This window comes from Alexandromys fortis, unplaced genomic scaffold (genome assembly GCF_014885135.2).
Source record: "Alexandromys fortis isolate MF-2015 unplaced genomic scaffold, M_Fortis_MF-2015_v1.1 scaffold_85, whole genome shotgun sequence".
Taxonomy (NCBI): domain Eukaryota; kingdom Metazoa; phylum Chordata; class Mammalia; order Rodentia; family Cricetidae; genus Alexandromys; species Alexandromys fortis.
In genome coordinates, this window is record NW_026067975.1 from 5630677 (window position 1) to 5649866 (window position 19190).

Here is a 19190-nt window from a genome sequence, read left to right on the forward strand (position 1 = left end):
CCTTTGAAAGTACCTTTAAACATACTGTAGCCGAACTACCATTGTTACTATTTCACTCACATTATTTTAAAAAAATTCTTTTTAAGGTTTGTTTTTAGTTTTAACTAGGGGTGGGGTAAGTACATGTGAGTGCAGGGGCCCTCAGAGCCAGAGCATCTACTGTGCTAGAGTTGGAGTTACAGTCAGACTGAGTGGTTTGATGTGGGAATTGAACTCACGACCTCTGCATACTCCTAACTGGCAGGCCATCTCTCCAGCCATGAACCGACTCTTTCCACCAGCCTCTGTCACCAAGAAAACTACTTTCTAAATCACTGAGAATAATGTGACGGCTACTATCAACTATCAACCTGATGAGATCCAGAATCACCTGAGAGATTAACTAGGCTGACTGAGGTAGAGAGACCCACCCACGTGGACAGCACCATCCCCTGGCCTGGGATCCTGGACTATACAAAAAGGAGGATGTGAGCCGCGCATAAAAATTTATCACACTCTGCTTCCTGACTGTAAACACAACAGGTGACCAGGTCCCTCAAGCTATTGCGACTGTGGCATCCCCACCAATGGCACTGTAACTGGAAAAACCTTTTCTCCCTAACCTGCTTTTATCAGAGTATTGTATCGCAGCCATTAGAGTGAGGAGTGTGCAGAAAAAGTTTTCCCTTCTTGACAAAGTAGAAAATTATGCAATGCAATGAATTCCCTTGTCTATTAGCAGAGCTGCCTAGTGCCAACTTCACGGTCCAGCTGCATCCATCCTTTCTCCACTGATGCCTCTCAACACCATTTTGTTCTCTTCTTCCTCTTCCTTTCAGTCTCTTTTCCAGATATTTCTTGCCTTTTGTCCCTTATTGACAGCTAGGGCTAACACTTATCGACATCACCTCTAAACACCCTTTTAAAATTGCTTGAGCTGCATGTTTAGTAGAAAAGACCATCAGGCACTGCAAAGCAACCCCGAGAACTAAAGGATAGAAGGAAAGGATTCCCAGGGAACATAAATGCCCAGCGCATTCCTTAAACTGAAACATACAAAAGCAAAGCCTGCCTTTAAACAAATTTAATGTGTAAAAGATAATAAATAAGTAAATAAAAAGATAAATTCAAAATAAAGTTTCTAATTAGTGTACTGCAATAGAGTATGAGGGATGAGGGAGGAGTCTTGGCCAGTAGCATGCTAATCGGGCATCCAATCAAATATGTTATCACACTGGAACAGACTCAGCTGACTCAGCGGAACCTCAGCACTGATCTTAGAGCCCTGGAGCAAGCCTCCCCCGCTGATTTCCATTTCCCTCGCTGGGACTGTACGAGTTTCCAGGGAACCTAATTTCTCAGTTCTAAAACTAAAGCTCTGCAGAATGCTGTGTCCCAAACTCACGGGGTCAATGACCTACAGCAGCTGTTCCAGATACTCCTGGAGTTTTACACTCCAAGTCCTTTTGCAGAATTGCAGAATCCTGTTTCAGCAGTCAGCTTTTCAGCCCCAGCACACCACTAAATTAAGCCCTCGGATAACATTGCAGGGACAAAAAGGCTAAACACTTTAGTAAGTGATTACTAAAACAGTCACCAATGGCTCTCAGAAGTTCTAGTCTACATCCACATCAGAATATACGTTAGAGCAGGCAGAGTGCATTTTTACTCTCTGACGACTGAAGCAAATTTAAACATTTAACATGTCATTTATGTGTGAACTGTAAAGATGTCTTATATCCTATGTTCTTCTCTCATGTTCATGTGCAACAATCTGCCTGTAAGTTCTATAATCATAACTGGCCCAGGCTCCCCTGGCCACCTCTCCTGTTCTGGCACCACCACCTCCTCCCTAGGTCACGAGAACCTATATTCTAAAAGACCACACAGCAATCACTGCAACCTCATCAATCAGTTCTTTACACTGTCGTCAGAAAGGTGGCCTAACAAGCCACACAAATGTTCTCTTTCCTCTCAGAAAAGTTCAGCAGTTTTTCTCTTGTTTTCAGTAAAGTCCAGACTCTTTGCCACTGTGTTTATTCCCTACCTGTCTGTCGGCCTGAACTCTTTCTTTTTTTTTATTTTAGTCTTATTTATTGTATGTATATGGTGCTCTATCTGCATATATATCATGGCAGAAGAAGGCATCAGAGCCCTTTTTACATGGCTGAGAGCCACCATGTGGTTCCTGGGAATTGAGCTCAGGACCTCTGGAAGAACAGCCAGTGCTCTTAACTGTGCTCTTAACTGCTGAGTCGTATCTCTCCAGCTCTGGGTATGAACTCTGGGCACCACCCACCACAAGCCCACTGGTCTGGCTATTCTGCAGACACACCCTGGGCTCAAGAAGCTGTTACTTAAGCTCTGCTGCTGCGGTCTCCTCTCCAGAAACAATGCATCCCGCAGCCCACGTAGAACACAAATATGGAACAAAGCCACGAGGAGACCTAAAATGATATTTCCAACTCCATCATTCTTACACCAGATCTCCCCCCACCCTTGGGATTCACATTCACTGATATAATTCTTTACTGTGCTTCCTCCACTAAACTAGACTGTGTATTCCAGTAAAATGATATGACATCTCAAAGGAAAAAAAATGAAGGGAAGGAAAAAAAAACCCTCTTATTCTGGTAAATAGGAAGTAAAGAAATCACTACAAATTCAAGAAATAAATCAGTAGTTATGATATTAGCAGAGCTGCCATGATTCACTACAAAAGTGAGGGTCAGCTGACAATACACACAGCTTTCTGCTATGCACTTTGATACATGACACAGGAAAAAAAAGTTCATACTCCACAACACATCCTTATTTTACAAATCACATGCAAGGAAGTAAAAATGGAGAACAAAGTGTATTTTCAGCAGTATTACTACAAAATTAGTGTACTAACACATCACATTAAATGATGTATTTGTCCAACAGTTAGCAGTGACATAGGCAGTCTAGAGCAACCCCTTCACAGCCAAAATATTACATAAAACCATAACCTGAAAGCAAACAAACCCTGTAAGAAATACTTACAGAACAATGAGCAATGTTTTAAAGTAAGCTCATAATACAAATTTGCCTTCAAATCCGTGTCAACATTGATACAAAACACATGAAAGTACATCAAAAGGAAAAAATATCACAATATTCTGCTTATTACTTGATAGTTGGATCACACACATATTTAATTCACTCTCAACTGTATTTTCAGTTACAGAAATCCGTTTCACTGTGAGAAAAAACACAGTTTTAAGTAAAGACATAATATGTATATTAGTCAATCTTCATGATTCTCTTGGTGTTCTGACGCCTCTTACTTTAGAACATGCTACACATGAAAGCCTGCACTCACTGACCTATGTTGTCAAAACAAATCCAGACCCACTAATTTGTCTTCCCTTCAGTAAAAATGAAAGCTGGGCCCAGTGAGATGGCTCAGCAGTTAGGAGAGCTATCAGCTCCTCCAGGACCTAGCACCACACAGGCCACGCCCACCTAACTCCAGCCCCAGGGCATTCCACTACCCCTTCTTTTCTCTGCTGGCTACTGCACTCAAGAGCACATCCCAACCCCACAGGTGTACATATAGCTAAAAACAAACAAATCTTCGTTAAAGAAAGCAAATAGGTTTTAAATGCATCTTCTAAATACATACATACATATTGGTGCATGCACACCCCCACGCACAAAGCCACAAAGCACATGCATATCGGTGCATGCATACCTCCATACACACACAAAGCCATGAAGTTGCAACTGCCATGCAGCTGACCAGACATGTATAATCCTTAAATGTAAATCTTTAATTCATTTTGAGTGGCCTGAGAGAACATGACACATATGCACAATGGAATGTTCCTCAGCCATAAACGAGTTAAAGAGCCAGCAGTGGTGGTGTAGACATTTAATTCCAGCATCTGGCAAGCAGAGGCATTTGGATCTCTGAGTTAGAGGCCAGCCTGATCTACACAGTGAGTTCCGGGACAGGAACCAGGAGAAACCCAAAAGTATTGGGAGGGAAGGGGGAGTTAAAGAATCACAGTGAAAATCGAGATCATTTAGTTAACTGAAAAGAGCCTGCACAGAAAGACAAAACGCATGACTTCACTCATACATGGGATCTAAATAAAATAATCTCTTAGACCCTGAGAATAGAATCATAGTTACCAGAAGCTAGAGAGAGGCTACTCAGCGGCTACTTAGCAACAGTGAGAAAACAGCCAGCAGTTCTGGCTGCTGCTGCTGCTGCTGCTGCTGGCTAGTGAGGCAGCTCATTTAAGGATCCTTTGCTCCATCCAGTACTTTCAGTTTCCTGAGCACTTGGATGCCAAGCCAGGACCCTCCCTCCTAATCAATGAGGCAGAATTTTTCTGTTATCTCTTGACCCTTCTCAAATTCCTGAGAAAAGCCTGATCCCTCCTCAGAAAAGTAACTGGAGTTGCTAAGTATTTGCTAAAATCTAACAAAGGTTACTCTGTAAAAAGGACACAGTGGAAAATTAAATAAACAGCTGAAAATCAGACACTGTATAACTGTAACTAGAGATACGCTGTACTACACTCTCCCTGCCCTGTGTCCTGTGCTAAAGAAGCTCTGGGGTGTTTCAGTCAGTCGACCTGTCTGCCTGTCCCTTTCTCCCCTTCCCCTATCTCCCTTCCCCTCCCCTCCTCTCCCACCCTTCCTTCTCTCTCTCCCCACCAAGAGAAGAAAAACAGATTTCAGTTGAACTTTCCTGATTCTGAAAAACCTCACAGTATTTGACTTTTCTGAAACCCCCTAAGTGGGAGAGATTTGACTCTGCAGCCCAGAGTATGGCAGAGACAGCTGGGAGGAGAGGTCAGGAACAGAGATAATGGACCAGATCTAGCAGACCTCCTGGAGAAGGGATTTCTGAGAAACAGCGGCAAAGATGAATTGAGACAGTGACAGCTTCAGATTATAGCCCTTACCTGCCTGAGACCTTTAATAACTTGTGCATATTCTACTACTGAAGTTTAGAAAAGCAGGGGTGAATGGCTAAAACAACATCTGAGCGCCTGGAATAATCAGGGGAGCCTGCAGGGTTCAGGAGGGGAGAGGGGAATCAGATTCATGATCATTGGTTCCAAGGAAATCTGGGCTTAGAAAAAAAAAGAAGAGGAAAAAAATAGTATAACAGAAAAATGAAGGAAAAATTAACTTTTGAAACTGAGTAATAAGAATCACCAAAAAGACAGTATCCACACTGTTAAATGTATTATTTATTTCCTTTGAGTCCCTAGGAAAATATTGTCTTTACATCTTAGCTTGTTAAAAACCCACTGAATCCTGTATTTCTTCTATTATCGGAACATAAGAGTAATTCCAGTATTTTAAGCTCCAACTTAAAAATGCTACCTAGAATTATATTTCTTAAGATGGCACAAAATAGCACAAATCAGACAATTTCTATTTGTAGGCATGCTTCTTTTACAGGTATTATTATACTTACTATTTAAATAATTGCCTAGGTCTCAATATTACTGGTAGAGAACTATGATCATTCAGAGGTTAAGAAACTTTTGCAGAGGATAACGTGCTAACGTGTGACATCTTAAGTCTCTGTTTTCTTTCAAAAGCTTTATCCTCTTAACCAGAGCCCCCCACTTTCTACATCATCTGTCACTCACAGTTACTATGTGAACCGTTTGTAAAGCCTTTGGCTTTCAAGTACATCATGTATCCCAGTATCAGAGGCAACATCATAGGTACTTCTCACTCACCATTTGGAATCTGTCAGTGCTTTGTGGTTATTCTCTGAAAGCAAGCACTCTTCCGTACTCCTTCTACGGTTCTCTCAGTATTTCGGAATAAAGTAATGCCGTCCTTAAATTCATTGTAATGTTCAAGAGAATGAAAGCGGGATTAATACAGCTATTAAGGCCATTCACAGCAGAGCAGACGTAGAAGTACCAAGAGACATGTGAATCAGCATCCTGTTCACTGCAGAACATCCACACTTCTTTATCTCCGCTATTCATGGAAGCAGTCAGCTAATTTCCTGCAAATAAATGTATGTGCGTGTGCACATAGTGCATGCGTGCATGCGTGTGTGTGTCTAACATGGTCTAGCAACAACAGCTGGAAGAATCCATCCGATATGGTCAATATAAATGCCACAGCATCACTTAACATAACCTAGATAAAACCCTACAGTGAAATTGTCCAAAACATATTTCTACTTTAGATAGAATTTAGGGTTTAGGTTACATAATCAAAATACCTCCAAAGCCAGTGCCTATCAACAGCTTCTGATAACATTTTTCTTAAGTGGCTGCACCCTTTCAGACCATATGTTTTGTAATTTTCTTCCACACTTCAAAGAGATTTCTCTGCCTCTCCTCCATCACCTCTTCACATGAGCATTTTTCAAAAGGTTTTTCTAAACTCAAAAGTACTCCTTAATTAATTCACTTGTGGGTGTTTAGGACTACTGAGAAAAATGCACGTCTTACATGTATGAGGAGTTTGTTTACTTTCATTTTCAGTCTTTGGAACTGGACACAGGTCCTTGAACAGGCCGGTCAAGCACTCTTAACACTGAGCTGCTCACACTGGCCTATAAAAATTCAAGCCTGGTTAGAAGAAAGGAAGTGCATTATTATCAGTGATGTTTTTTTTTGTGTGTGTGTGTGTGTTTGTCTGTTTGTTTGTTGTTGTTGTTAGTGCATGTTTTAAAACATTCATACTTCAGCTGGGAGTACCTAATCCCACCAACATCATCATAAGCCACCCAAGCACCTCAGTCAGGTAACTGAGTCATTAACTGATTTATATGATGGGCTTGGCTACTTAAGACCTGATACCCAGTAGCGGAAAATGATTACACTTAAGAGCATAAGAACTATCAAGTATGCAACACTTAGAAAGATAAAGATTAGTTAATTAGAGGCTGGGAAGAGGGCTCAGTAGACAAAGGGCTTGCCCCCAACCTTGAGGATCAGAATTTGAATACTCAGTATCCATATTAAAAACTGAGTGGATATGGCACACTAATAATCTCAGTACAAGGAAGAAGATGGGGAAGAAGGAAATCCTAGGGGCAAGCAAGCTGGCTAAAATACTGACGCACTCAGTTCAGGGAGAGAGCTCAATAAGTAAAGTGCAGAGGGATCTAGGATGATACTCAGCCTCAATCTATGTCCTTCACACACATGCACATACACGCTCATGTGTACCCACATTCACATGAACTCACACATGTGTAAATGTACATGCACACCTATGCATACAAGTTTATCATTTAATAAACCAGATATTTCTTTAATACATAATATATTAAATAAATAATTGTTAATGTTTATCTGCTCACTTAACAAATCATAGTTAATTTCCCAGTACTTAAGACTAATGCTTTTTTGCAATTTGAGAGTAACATGACAAAAGTAATTTTGCGTTTTCAATTTATATTCTTTTCTTCTAGCTGTCTTATTTGAACTTCTGTTAATTTACCTAAAGTCATTTTGGAGAGCTGGGAGTTTAGCTCAGTGGTAGAGCGCTTGCCTAGCAAGAACAAGACCCTAAATTTGGTCCCTAACTGTGGGAGGTGGGTGTGGTCCTTTTGGAAACGGCAGATAAAACAGTCCCAAAAGAAGATAAAAAAAATCCCCAAGGATTATCAGTAAGATAGTGCCACTCCCTAGATAACATTCTGTTCTGGAGGTACAAACACAAGAACAAACACAGCTGAGACAGCAGTCCAGAACACATCAGGGAAAGCATGCTCACATGTCTGTCACTCCATTCTAAAGGCTTAAGGGTAATCTCTGTAGCTAACAGCACGTGCACACGCACATACATTCCTGCACTTTTCTCGTATAACAACGTGATTTCTTTTGAACTTCTGGTTCTGTCTCACTAAATGTCATATTTTAAAACTACAGGACAAATTAACTATTTCTGTAACAAATCAAAGAGGGCCAATTTTAAATAGCATACGCTATATAGGCTTAATTTTAACATTCCACAGTTACCAGCATCTGCCCTTGTTGATTTATCCAGTTTAAATAGCAAGGAAGCAACAGAATACACAGTTCTTTTAAAACTGCTTTGCAATATTTAAATGACTGGCTTCTCTGACCCCTCTGAGAAGACAGAAAATAGCTTCATATAAACACTAGACTGTTTTTCTCTCAGGGAACATTTGTGATACTTTAAAATGTAAATTTAATTCTAGTAACTGTTGCCATTATTATCTTACCTCTAAAGCAAAAACTCATTAAGAAAAAAGCCATATCAAGTTTCAGTCAAATCCCATGTGCGCTACAGTAACTAAGAGCAAACACAGATTTCAAAAGACAGGACCACTGTGCATCTCTGTCCTCTTTTGCCTAATAAAGTAACAGTAAGTTTCCCAAAGCCTTTTTTCTGATTCTGGCAGTACTTGGTTTCTGCCACTCATCCTACTTTTAGAATTCAAGAAGTATCACGTATCAGCGAGGGAACGATCATACACTGCAAATCAAGTTTGCTGGGGGCCGGGGGCTCGGCTGCAGAACCAAGGGACCTTAGAGCCCTGCCTCCTGGCGCCAGCTGTCTACACTCTTTCCCATGATGTATCCTAACGGGTCTTTGATTTCTTCAGCTTTACAGATGAATTATTTCCCTATCATGATTTCTGCCATTTCAGTGTACAAAAGAACTGCACCTATGGTGGGTTGCTTGTGATACTTTTTTCTTCCCTCCACACAAAGCAAAAAACATCATTTAATGAACATCTGAGCCCTGAAATATTGTTGTGTCTAGAGTATTGAACAATGGGCCCTGTGGTACTGTTAGCTACCAACAGAAAGTATTATTAGGGGAAAAATATTTCAGTTAATTAAATTAGTGCTTAGTAAACTAGGGAATCACAAAAGCCATTGCAGATCACTGCTCAAAACCAGCAGGACAGAGCGTTAGTTTACCAGCTCCACTGGAAGAGTAGTTAGGCAGCACAAACTGGCCTTGTAGGGTTTTGTAAAAAGGACACAGCTGGGTGGGTAGGGAAAAGGTTCGATCTGGAAAGAGTTGGTGAAGATGAATATAATCAAAATATGTACAGACTCGAAACTCTCAAAGAACTAATAAAGAAAACAGGAACTACATATGGAAAACAAGTAAATAAATAAAAACACAGTCTTCCTCCTGCTGAAGAAAATGGACCGCTATCTGGGTAGGGTTATGTTAGTAACATGTCGCCAAGAGGTCCCAAATATGACATCCACTAGAAAAGATTCTATCTTGAATGTCACGGACTCCTACCTTGGAAAACAGCTGTCTGTGAAACACTGTGTTGGGGAAAACTAGGAGATAAAACAAAGTTAGGCAAGCGTTTATGGAACCCAGGCTGTGCCAGGAGCAGGAGGCTCTGAGGACACCGAGGTCAGAAAACACTGAGAACTCTGTCTGTTGCGTATGTCTGTTCATTGCTTTGCTTTGGTGATGTTCCAGACTCAGGTTTGGTTTTGTTTTGCCCTTGGTTACCTAGTAAAGTCACTGTTTGAAAAATTCCAACCTTGTCTAAACTAAACGAAAAAGAAAAAGAGAACTGTCCTCTAGAAGGGACCGGCAGGAATGAGTAGGGCCTGGATGAGCAGGCCATTCTGGTCACAGCCACAGTGCCCTGGCAGCCAGGAAATACCAGCATGGCTGGAAGGAGAGCTGGGACCTCTGAAGACAAGAGGCCTTAGAGCTGGCCTGGGCAGGACTGGAAAAAACCCAAACAAACAACCGGCTGGCCCTGGGCACCAGGGCTTGCAAGACTTCCTGGGACAGTGGGTTAGCCAGGTCATTTGGGTTTTCAAAGATGTGATTTAAATAACTGTTTGCAGAATTTTTCAAGACAAAATAGCTGCTGGTGTTTACCATACTTACAGAAGCAAGAAGAAGAGTTTTTAAATGCTTGAGGAACTGTTAGAGACTCAATCTAGAACACCGAAAATAGGAGGCATGCATGGTGGCACAGGACTGTAACCAGCATTAAGGAAAGGGAGGCAAGAGGATCGGCAGTTTAGACCATCCTGGGCTATATGAGTGAGATGCTACCATGAAAAAAGAAGTACCTAATAACTGACTCCCCTCTGTGGGATAGGTATTAAGTAATTAGCACCCTAAAACCATATACAAACTACAGTTCCAAGCTAACTAAACTAAAGTCAGGGGCAGAGATGTGCCCTGGGCTCTACATGGAATGGCTTCTGGGTATGTTTCCTACCAACCAACAATGCTCCAGCATCAGGAACTGAGTGCTTCAACCCATGCACTTCTTTCAGTTATTGCTTAGCCTGCGGGAGAGTCAACCATGCTGCATACTTCTATGTTACAGGAAGGAAAGGTACCCAACAGAACAAGAAGTAGGACCAATTTTCCAGCAAAGTTTATTGGAGAACAGGACCAGACACTGGGGTGAAAGGGAAGTTCTAATCAGCCCAGAAAGAGCAGTCAGTTATTTTAAGGTCCCTGGTGAGACTATAGGGAGAGGGGAGGTGCTGTACATAAGAAAATAGGCCCATGGTCAGCTGACATCTCCCAGTGAGACTCAGGGAAATCCTTTCTTGTACTTCTGGCTGAGGGAAGTGTTGCTAAGGTTCTAAGGGCATTCCTGGATAAGGGTCATTTGTGCAACCATGGCTATAGTTTTGTCTCCCACAGCACCTCTGCAGTCCAAGTTGTCTGGAAATGCTAGGTGGTAAAGAGAGGGGCTGTGAAAGAGAAACCAGTGGCAGTGAAGACTCCATCTGTGTGGATCTAAGAAGCAGCACTTGACATGCAAGCCTAAGCAAGTAAGTCAAAAGTAAGTTAATAAAACAAATGGATGGCTTATGCATCCATAAATAAGCTAGATAATACTAAAATCAATAAATAATCAATACAACAAAGGAGATGTAATTTTAACTCTGGCCTACTTAAGAAATTCACCCTAGTTTGACAGAAATACCTCCTGACAAGTCCACATTTAGCCCCATATATTACTGTATGCTAACTAAAAATCAACATGGGGGGGCTGTTTATAGTGATAATCATGTGCATAAAAAATTGAAATGTGGTGGTTGGTTGACTTGAATCTCTGGTGAAGAGTCTTAAGTACAGCTCTCTATCAGGAACAAAAATCTACAGGCAGACAGAAAGGCTACTCCAAGGCAAGAGCTCTCCCATCCTGACAATGAGGGATTGTCCCTGTCACTCAGAAACTTGCAGAGATGCTGGTTTTGTTTTGTGAGAAGTGGCGATCAAAAAGAGCAGCAAAAGGAAAGATTTCAGTGTTGGCTGCGCTTGACATGATGAGTAAAGATGCCCAGGGCCTCCTTATATAGATGTCTCACTGGCTGGGCTCCAGACCAGGCATTAAGTTAGAGTTAAGGTAGCAAGTACAGAAATTCTATGGAGGACTAACAGATTGAGTCACTATAGGCCACTCTGCCCATAACATCATCTCCTTTAAGAACTTCTTTAAGAACTCCTTTAAGAAAATTCATGTTTGACTCATGACTTGCTCTGATTTTTAAAATGAAGATACCCATAATCCTAAAGAAAGGAACTCTACACTTCTGCATGAAAATAACATATCTCCAATCTAAGTGAGGCTATCCTGAAGGAAAAGTATTAAAACTCAGATGAAGTTACTATATTTTAAATTATAAATTGCATTTTCACATAAACAGTAACTCATCTGGAGTTACATTTTGAAATCATGAAGGGTCCCAAGTATAAAACGCATCCTTGGGAGCCAGTGAGTAGGATAATAATTTAACAGAGCTCCACTGAACGTCAGCAATGGCTTAACAAAGCAAGCTTTCAGGGCAGCTTCAGGACAGCCACACTGCCCATATTCCACTACTCTGAGTAACTATTTGGGGCTAACTACAATCTCAACAGCCTTGGGAAACACTCCTGTATAATGTGTTCACGGAGGGAAAAAAGTAAAATACAAACACAAAATAGTTGAAGTCACCTGAAAAGACACCACATTCTCCGTTCAGGCTCATTTACTGTCACAGTTACAAGAGACTAAAAATTCTGAATGACAAATGTACTAATTATTTCATTCAAAGAACTAAGCCAAAGTTCATCACCAAGGTCCTTGAACAAATTTCTAGAATATAAATAAATCTAAAGAAAAATACATCTCCTTCCCATCTGGCCGAAGTAAAGATATTTTGTTTCGACTACATAAACGGTATCTACACCAAAGGATATATTGAGTTAGATTCAAGTGTTATATTTCAGAAATTGCACAAATCACTGGCAAGATCTAAAATGAAAACCAGGCCTCAGGCATGCCCAGAGCCAGCTGCTACTGTCCCAAAAGTGGCTCTTTCCAAGAGAGGAGCCATTTACATGTGTAACAGCTTCAATGAGAATGTCATCTCAAGGGCCAGCACAGGCAAGCGAACATTTCAGACTGAGTAGTCAATGCCATCTGTGTAGAGCTACTCAACTCTGCCTGGGAGCACGAACGCCACCACAGACAGTGTGCCAGCACATGGATGCGGCTGCAGCCAGTACAGCGTAAAGTTCATAAAGTTCTCACATGCCATGATGTATTACTTTCCTTCTGATCTTTTCCACCCACCCCAAAATAGGGAGTCTTTTTGCCGGAAGGCACTACGAAAACAAATAGTCAGGAGTCATCTATGGATTCGGCCTATGGTTTGCAGTCTGTCCCCGGCTGAGGGGCACACTGGCGGTCAGTCTTGCACATACAGCACTATGCACATGACCTACGAACAGCATGCTTTCCCTGCTAAACGCCCTTCTCGCTAAGTCACTGTCCCAGCTGCTACTTATTTCCCATACTTTGCAGAGCAGTAATGAGGGCAGGAAGGGCATGGAGGAACAGAACAGCCTGGAGAAAGGGCACAAGCACTCCTATTGCTCCCCAGTGGCCTTGTGGGAGGTGTGGACCATCTCAAATCTCAGCTCTGGCCCTATAATGGACTGTGGCACATGAGCACCTGAAGGAAAACTGAATACACCGTCATTTATTAAGAGGAATTGGGAGAAAACATGAGCTGTAGAGAAGACCCACGAACAATGACTTGGAAACAAGGTCCTGGATGGACATGGTTGCAATGCTCTGTTTTGGCAGCAAGGGTACCGGAGGGAGAAAAAAAAAAAATGCTGGGCCAAGTTAGTTGAAGTCTGAGCAAAGAACAGCTAGTAACCTCAATGGCTGCGTGCTACTTAAACTAAACAAAATAAACGGTGAATCTCTTTGTGGTGAAAGGGTTAGGCCTGTATTCTAAAGACTGTAAAAATGAGCAAAAATATATTTCAAATAATCTGTAAGTCATTAAATCATAAACACAAAGCAAAAATAGATTTGAGTTGTGTAAACCAACCATATTAAAAAGTGATAAAAGAAAGACAAGCAAAAACAAGACAGCAAGGAAGGGGAGGAATGTCCTCAGTGCTAGACTGTCTAGGGGAAGTACAGGAAGACAGACAGAGAGACAAAGAGCAGAGGAGTTTCCCTTCTTCCCACCCCACAGCCTCTCCAGGGACTACTCTCCCCATCTCCACCCTGTAAATTGCTGATTTCCATCGGCAGATAGGGACAAGTCTTTTCTGTCTTCCTCGAATGCACCACAGCAAATTAAAGAGCTTGTAATGAACCTCGCTGAAAAACACCAGCCTTAGCAGAAATGTCTAAAGCCATTTCCTTCACGTTTGCTCTGGTCTTTGCCCAATTTAGTTCATAAAAGCGTCGAGGTGCCTCTAATAGTACAAGCTAGTCTGGATGCAGTCTGGTATGCAGGAGGCAAAGACTTGGCAGGGACACAACACTCTCCTCCTCTCATCTAGAAGGCATGGAGCACAGAACCAAGCATCCACATATGAACTTGACTGGATAGCTCCACCGGGAAAGCTCCAAGAAAGATAATTCTGACAAATGCTTCAAGGACAAATGAGTACAAATGATGGTTTTCACTGAAATCTTGTGTACATTCTCTCTGGGTCTGGAATGCAGGGGTGGCCAAAAGGCACGCAGGACTTCACTTGGCAGACCTTTCAGTTGCTGTAACAAGTAGGACATTCCCAACTGTTGAGCACGCATCCCAAAGCCAGGAAGCATATTCCGAAAGCACATTCACTATAATAGTGGAAAATTGCTAGAAAAACTGCTTTCCAGAAAAACATTGCCAGGCAAGGGGTGAAGACCTATAGTCCTGGCTACTCTAGAAGCTGATATGAGAGGATCACAGGAACCCAGGAGCTCCACAAAAAACCCTCAAAAGTAAATGGAAGGGCAGAGGAGGAGCCACTATCCTCCCCATAACATTAGTTGTGTTGCCTCTAGCGATTTATCTTGCACAGGGATTCTCAAGCCTTTCAGAAGACAGACCGTTGGGTTTTTGAAGACTTCTTTCGTTCTCACATTCATTTCTGGGAGCTACTGGCATCGAGTGGGTAGAGATCAAGGCACAGCCAAACTTACAATGCATAAGATAGCCATCAAGAGCAAAAGGCTACAGCTCAAATTTTCGATAGAGCCAAGAAACGTTGAGTGAATCCATTCCTTCTGTGTGGGAGGGTGAGCAAGCATTCGCGGGTTTGCCTTGTATGAAGACAATCTCAGAAGTCACTCCACGTTGTTTGACACGGGGTCTCACATTCACAGGCATCTTCGCCATGCAGGCTACACTAGCTGGCCAGGCACTTCCAGGGATCTGCCTGGGTCTGTCTGAGACCTCATCGTCAAAGGGATTACAAGCATAGGTCACCATGCCCAGCTTTAAAGCGGATCCCGGGGAATCCAAACTCAGACCTCACACTTTCAGGCTAAGTACCTTACCAACTGAGCCATCTGAACACATTTTTACTGACTAGCTCGGACACACTGACAAGTAACGGGGGTCAGAAGTGATAGGCACTCTGTTGAAGGCCTACTAAACTATACAATTTAGACCTTAAAGATTATTTCCAGATTTATGTAATGATTTTCAGGGCTAAAACTAACCAACGCTGATCAATCTGACCAAATTACCGAACAATGTACCTCCTGCATTTCTTAGCTTATCACAAAGCATGAGCGAGCACCTACTTACATATGTCACCAGACTGGCGACTGCTCTGCTTGGTTCCATTGGTACACGCTAACATTTCTAACCTTTAGTTCATAATCGAACTCTGTGCCTACCTACCAAAGAAACCAAGTCTCAGATGCCAACTCTGGATTTTATATGGAAAACATTCATATCTGAAATTCCCTTCCACTGATGTTACACTCCATTAAGAACTTTAACATCTGATCCCATGATACTTGAAATTTTGCACGGGGAAGAAATTGAGTTTTGACTAGAAATTTAAAGGTAGGAGTGTGGCATGGATATCCTCTGTAAAAAGTGACAGGAGGCATCCGAGTGGCATAAAACACATACACAAAAAAAGTTCTGACGCCAAACTCTGAAATTGGCAAGTCTTCAAGGTTATTTTTATTTATCAATAAAAGCTTATTTGGGTGTTTTAACGAAGAAACTTTTCGAGGTAGGTTTTTACATTGTATGTCTCTATTTGCATTTGTATGGTTTTCGAGTGTTATGCTAGAAGAAAAAAACCTTCAATGTGTGACTAAATTCAGTTCCAATTCAGAATAATCATACAGGTTCAGATTTCCCTGTGACTGATTGAATAAAGAAATGCATTTCTCTAGCTAACAAAGCAAGCACTGTTCACAGACGCAGAGGCTGTTAAGCGCTTAGGTTTCATGAACTGCCCGAAGAGGAAGACAAAACGATGGGCTACACAGACCAGCTGGACTTGTGCCAAATGTCACCCTCTTAATTGGAATCCCGAGGTGGAAATGTTTGCTCGTGGGTTTAGGTTCCTGGAGAAAAGGATCTAACTAGTTATTCGAGAAGGCAGACTTATCGCATCCACCCACTAAGGCTACATCAGGTCATTTAAACCCAAGGCTCTGTTCCAGGGAGTTGAGCCCAAGACCCAGAAGTGGAAACCGCCAAAGAACTCCCCTGCGCGATAAAGCGCAGCAAGTCGTGCTTAGACAAATAGGCGGCGGGGCTCTCCTCTGGCTGAACCCAAAAAGTTTTGTTCACACGAACTTGCCTCCAACTACTAATTTCTGTTCAGCTTCCGAACCCCGGCCAGGGCCAGGGCTCAGGGACCCCTGACTCTGCGTCCCCAAGTGGACCAGAAGGAGTGGGTGGGCGCGCAGTGGGTCCCCAGCACGGTTTAGGGACAGAGGCAGGATGGCGGGTGCTTTCTGGGGCGCTGGGGACACTGTCACCGTCCATCAGAAAGCACGGAGCCGCTGCTCTTAGGTCCCAAAGCTGCAAGAGAAGGTGCCCGGTGCCCGGTGCCCGCCAGACCCGCCCGCGGAAGCCGGCGTGCGGAGCTCACCTGCTGGGATGTGCGAGGGCGTCTCCTCCGCCACGCCCAGGCCCGCCGCCCACAAGAGCAGGGCGAGCACCGGCAGCAGGCGCCCCGGCCTCGCTCCACAGCCCCTCATTCTCCCCTGCGCCCGGGAGTCCGGGAGGCCTGCGGCGGCGACTTCTCGCGAGACGCGGAGACCCCGAAGCGCGCTGGACCAGACCGAGGCCCGGGGCGGCGGAAGGCGGCGGCGGTGGCGATAGGACGGCGCGGACCGGACGGACAGCAGAGCGGGCGGAGGGCACGGAAGGGACTAACGCGGAGAAGTGCGAGCGCGCGGAGCAGACGGCCGAACTCGCGGTGCCGGCGGCGCCCGCTTAAGAGCGGCACCGGCGGGCGGGCGGGCGGGGCCGGGGGCGGGGCGCTGCTCCAGGACCCCGCGTCCCCGGCCGTCGGGGCTGAGCCCCCACCTTCCCAGCCGCCTACGCCTACGTGCACCGCCTCACGCCCGGGCTGCCCTGAGCGCCCTTGTGGGCTGAGCGCTTTGCCCCCACTGCCCGCATTCTAGAAGCTTCCAAGGTGCGCCCTGGCCAGACCTCCCTTGCTGAACCGGGCGCTCGGGTGGTGGTGAGAGGTGGCTGCGCGGCTTCAGTCTGCTTGACTTGTCACTCCCAGCAACAGTGATGGGGAATCCATCCCCGGACACTGTAGCTTCCTAGCTTAGCGATCACTATGTCAGAGAAGGCCATGCTTTGATTGTATTCTGTAAACAGAAACTTCTCATTGTCCGATCAGCAGTTCTCCGGGTTGCTAATGCCAGGAGAGTCTTAGACTCTTTCCAGTAATGAGGCTTGTAAGCGCAGCGGAATCCAAGCCAGCTTTTGTAACCTGAGGCTGCGTCTTACAAGATCTTCCTGGCCAACCCATGGAAAATTACTTCTGAGGGTGCAGGGGAGCCCATTCCTGGGTTCCTGGGAGCCACCTCCAGTACTTTGGGTTTTGATAAGTGTGCCTATGCAGTCCTTATTTCCTGTATTCTCACACTTTAGCCCAAAATTTAAACTGAATTGTGTGTCAGTGAAAGTTTTGATAACTTTGTCTCACACACGCCAAAGTATGCTTACTGAAAGAAAGAAGAATCAAATTGCCCGCATTCAGGAATTCTCTACTTAAATGTCCCTGAAACAAGAGGAGTAAGGAAATACTCATTCTAACTCAGAACTTTTGAAATTAACATTACTCAAGTTCATGATCATAGCTTTTGTAAAATTGGCATTAAAAACAAGAGGAATAGTAGCTGGCATATTAAAAACAGGTAGGAAAGTTTTTTTTTTTTAAATATTTGGAGTCTGACATTTAGAGGGAAAAAAAATCCTGAGACTAGACCCAAGGCAGTTATTACAGTGTTTTGAAGATTTTGTTGTGTCTGTCTCCCTCCCCATGACCTCTTTTTGTAATAAAGAAAAGTTGTGGAAAGGTCAGATGTGTGTAGAAATAAAGAGACGGAAAGTGTGACTGGAGAAGACTGAAATAAGGAAGAATGAAGTGAGGCTTGGTTTCTCCGAAGAAGGACTCGCTGAGGGATGGATTTCTTTACAATGTGGGTGGCAGGTACAGCATCATGAATCCAGGCCGGGCAAGCAGATCCATCCTTCAGAAGAATGGCAAGTCTTTTGGATAACTATGTTTCCAGAATTCCAGACTTCTCACTGCCAAGGTCCTTTAACTTGACTTCCTGCTTCCCGACCCTCTGAAATCCTCAATTTGCCTGGCTAGTATTGGAATTTCCATGTATGCTTAACTGTAAAGTCCACCAATAATTACTGGTTACTATGACATTCTCCTGCTCTGTTGAGTCTCAATATCAGAAGTGTCTCTGAGATTTTCAAAATTGCCAGGCGCTTCAATCACAGCCTGAAAGTGCCCCATTATGAAACCAAATCCTTCTTCTCATCTCAGGTTGCCAGCTCCTCAAATCCAGATCTCACACCCAGTTTCTTCATCTTGGCTAATGATGCTCTAAGTCACATGGGTTCAGAAAAAATAACAACAACTCTGCTCTCAATACTACCCACCCAGAGAGGTCTTACCTTTTTCCTTCTCAATTTCTCTGTCTCCTTCCATTTTTTCTTGCTTGCTAAAGTAACACACCCCTAATGCTACAGCTCAAGTTCTATCCTCATTGGCCAACTTTCCTGTGGCTGCACTGGGTCCCAAACTGGGGCACTCTATTTTATGGCTAGACCCATCATACTCATGATTTTTTCATCTCTAAACTGAAAAAGAGTTAACAGAAAATCCGGAAACAATCCTAACCCATTAGCCTAGAATTCAGATTATTCCACTAAAACATTAACCACCTCATTCTATATCCTATACTTGTTTGATCTGGCTTGCTGTCTCCCAAAGCACGACAGATGTTTTATTTTTACACTGCAAAGTTTGTGTAGCAATCACTGACATCATTTTGGTTCCTGTATAGGCCAACCTTGACCCAAGAATACAGGAAGAGCATTTTGTGTGGTGTTCAGAAGAAACTGAGTAGGTGAGGTTGAAAAATTTGAGAAAAGACAATCAGGAGTTGATCCATTTTGTAGTCTAACCCAGTGGGTGGGGCCCTTCATTCAACAGACCTGGTGTAAAATTTACCCCCCCCCCATAGATAGCCTAACCAAGGTACAAGCTATCTGGGCTATCTTCACGTTCAACACTATCATTCATTGACTGGAGGACCATGAAACACTTCTTGGTTTCTACACATTCCCAGCCTGCTATGCCCAGAGATACAGCAACCCACCAATGATTGCGTAAATCTGGACTATAAGAAGTCAGAATGGCATGCTCAAAATGGTAAGACCAAAGGAAAATCAAGAGTAAGGCTGTGCTCC

At 43.4% G+C, this 19190-nt stretch overlaps 1 protein-coding gene across 2 annotated transcripts in view; it reads right to left on the reverse strand.

Annotated features, from left to right (window-relative positions):
* The window catches only part of Plod2 (procollagen-lysine,2-oxoglutarate 5-dioxygenase 2), a 65195-nt gene extending 48500 nt beyond the window's left edge, over window positions 1–16695 (reverse strand). Inside the window, exon 1 of one of the 2 annotated variants that reach the window (XM_050157246.1) lies at window positions 16333–16695. In XM_050157246.1, the coding sequence (XP_050013203.1) occupies window positions 16333–16441 (109 nt within the window). In that variant the 5' untranslated portion in view covers window positions 16442–16695. The remainder of the gene's footprint in view (window positions 1–16332) is intronic. The other variant, XM_050157247.1, reaches the window with a different exon arrangement.
* Between the last annotated feature and the right edge of the window lie 2495 nt (window positions 16696–19190).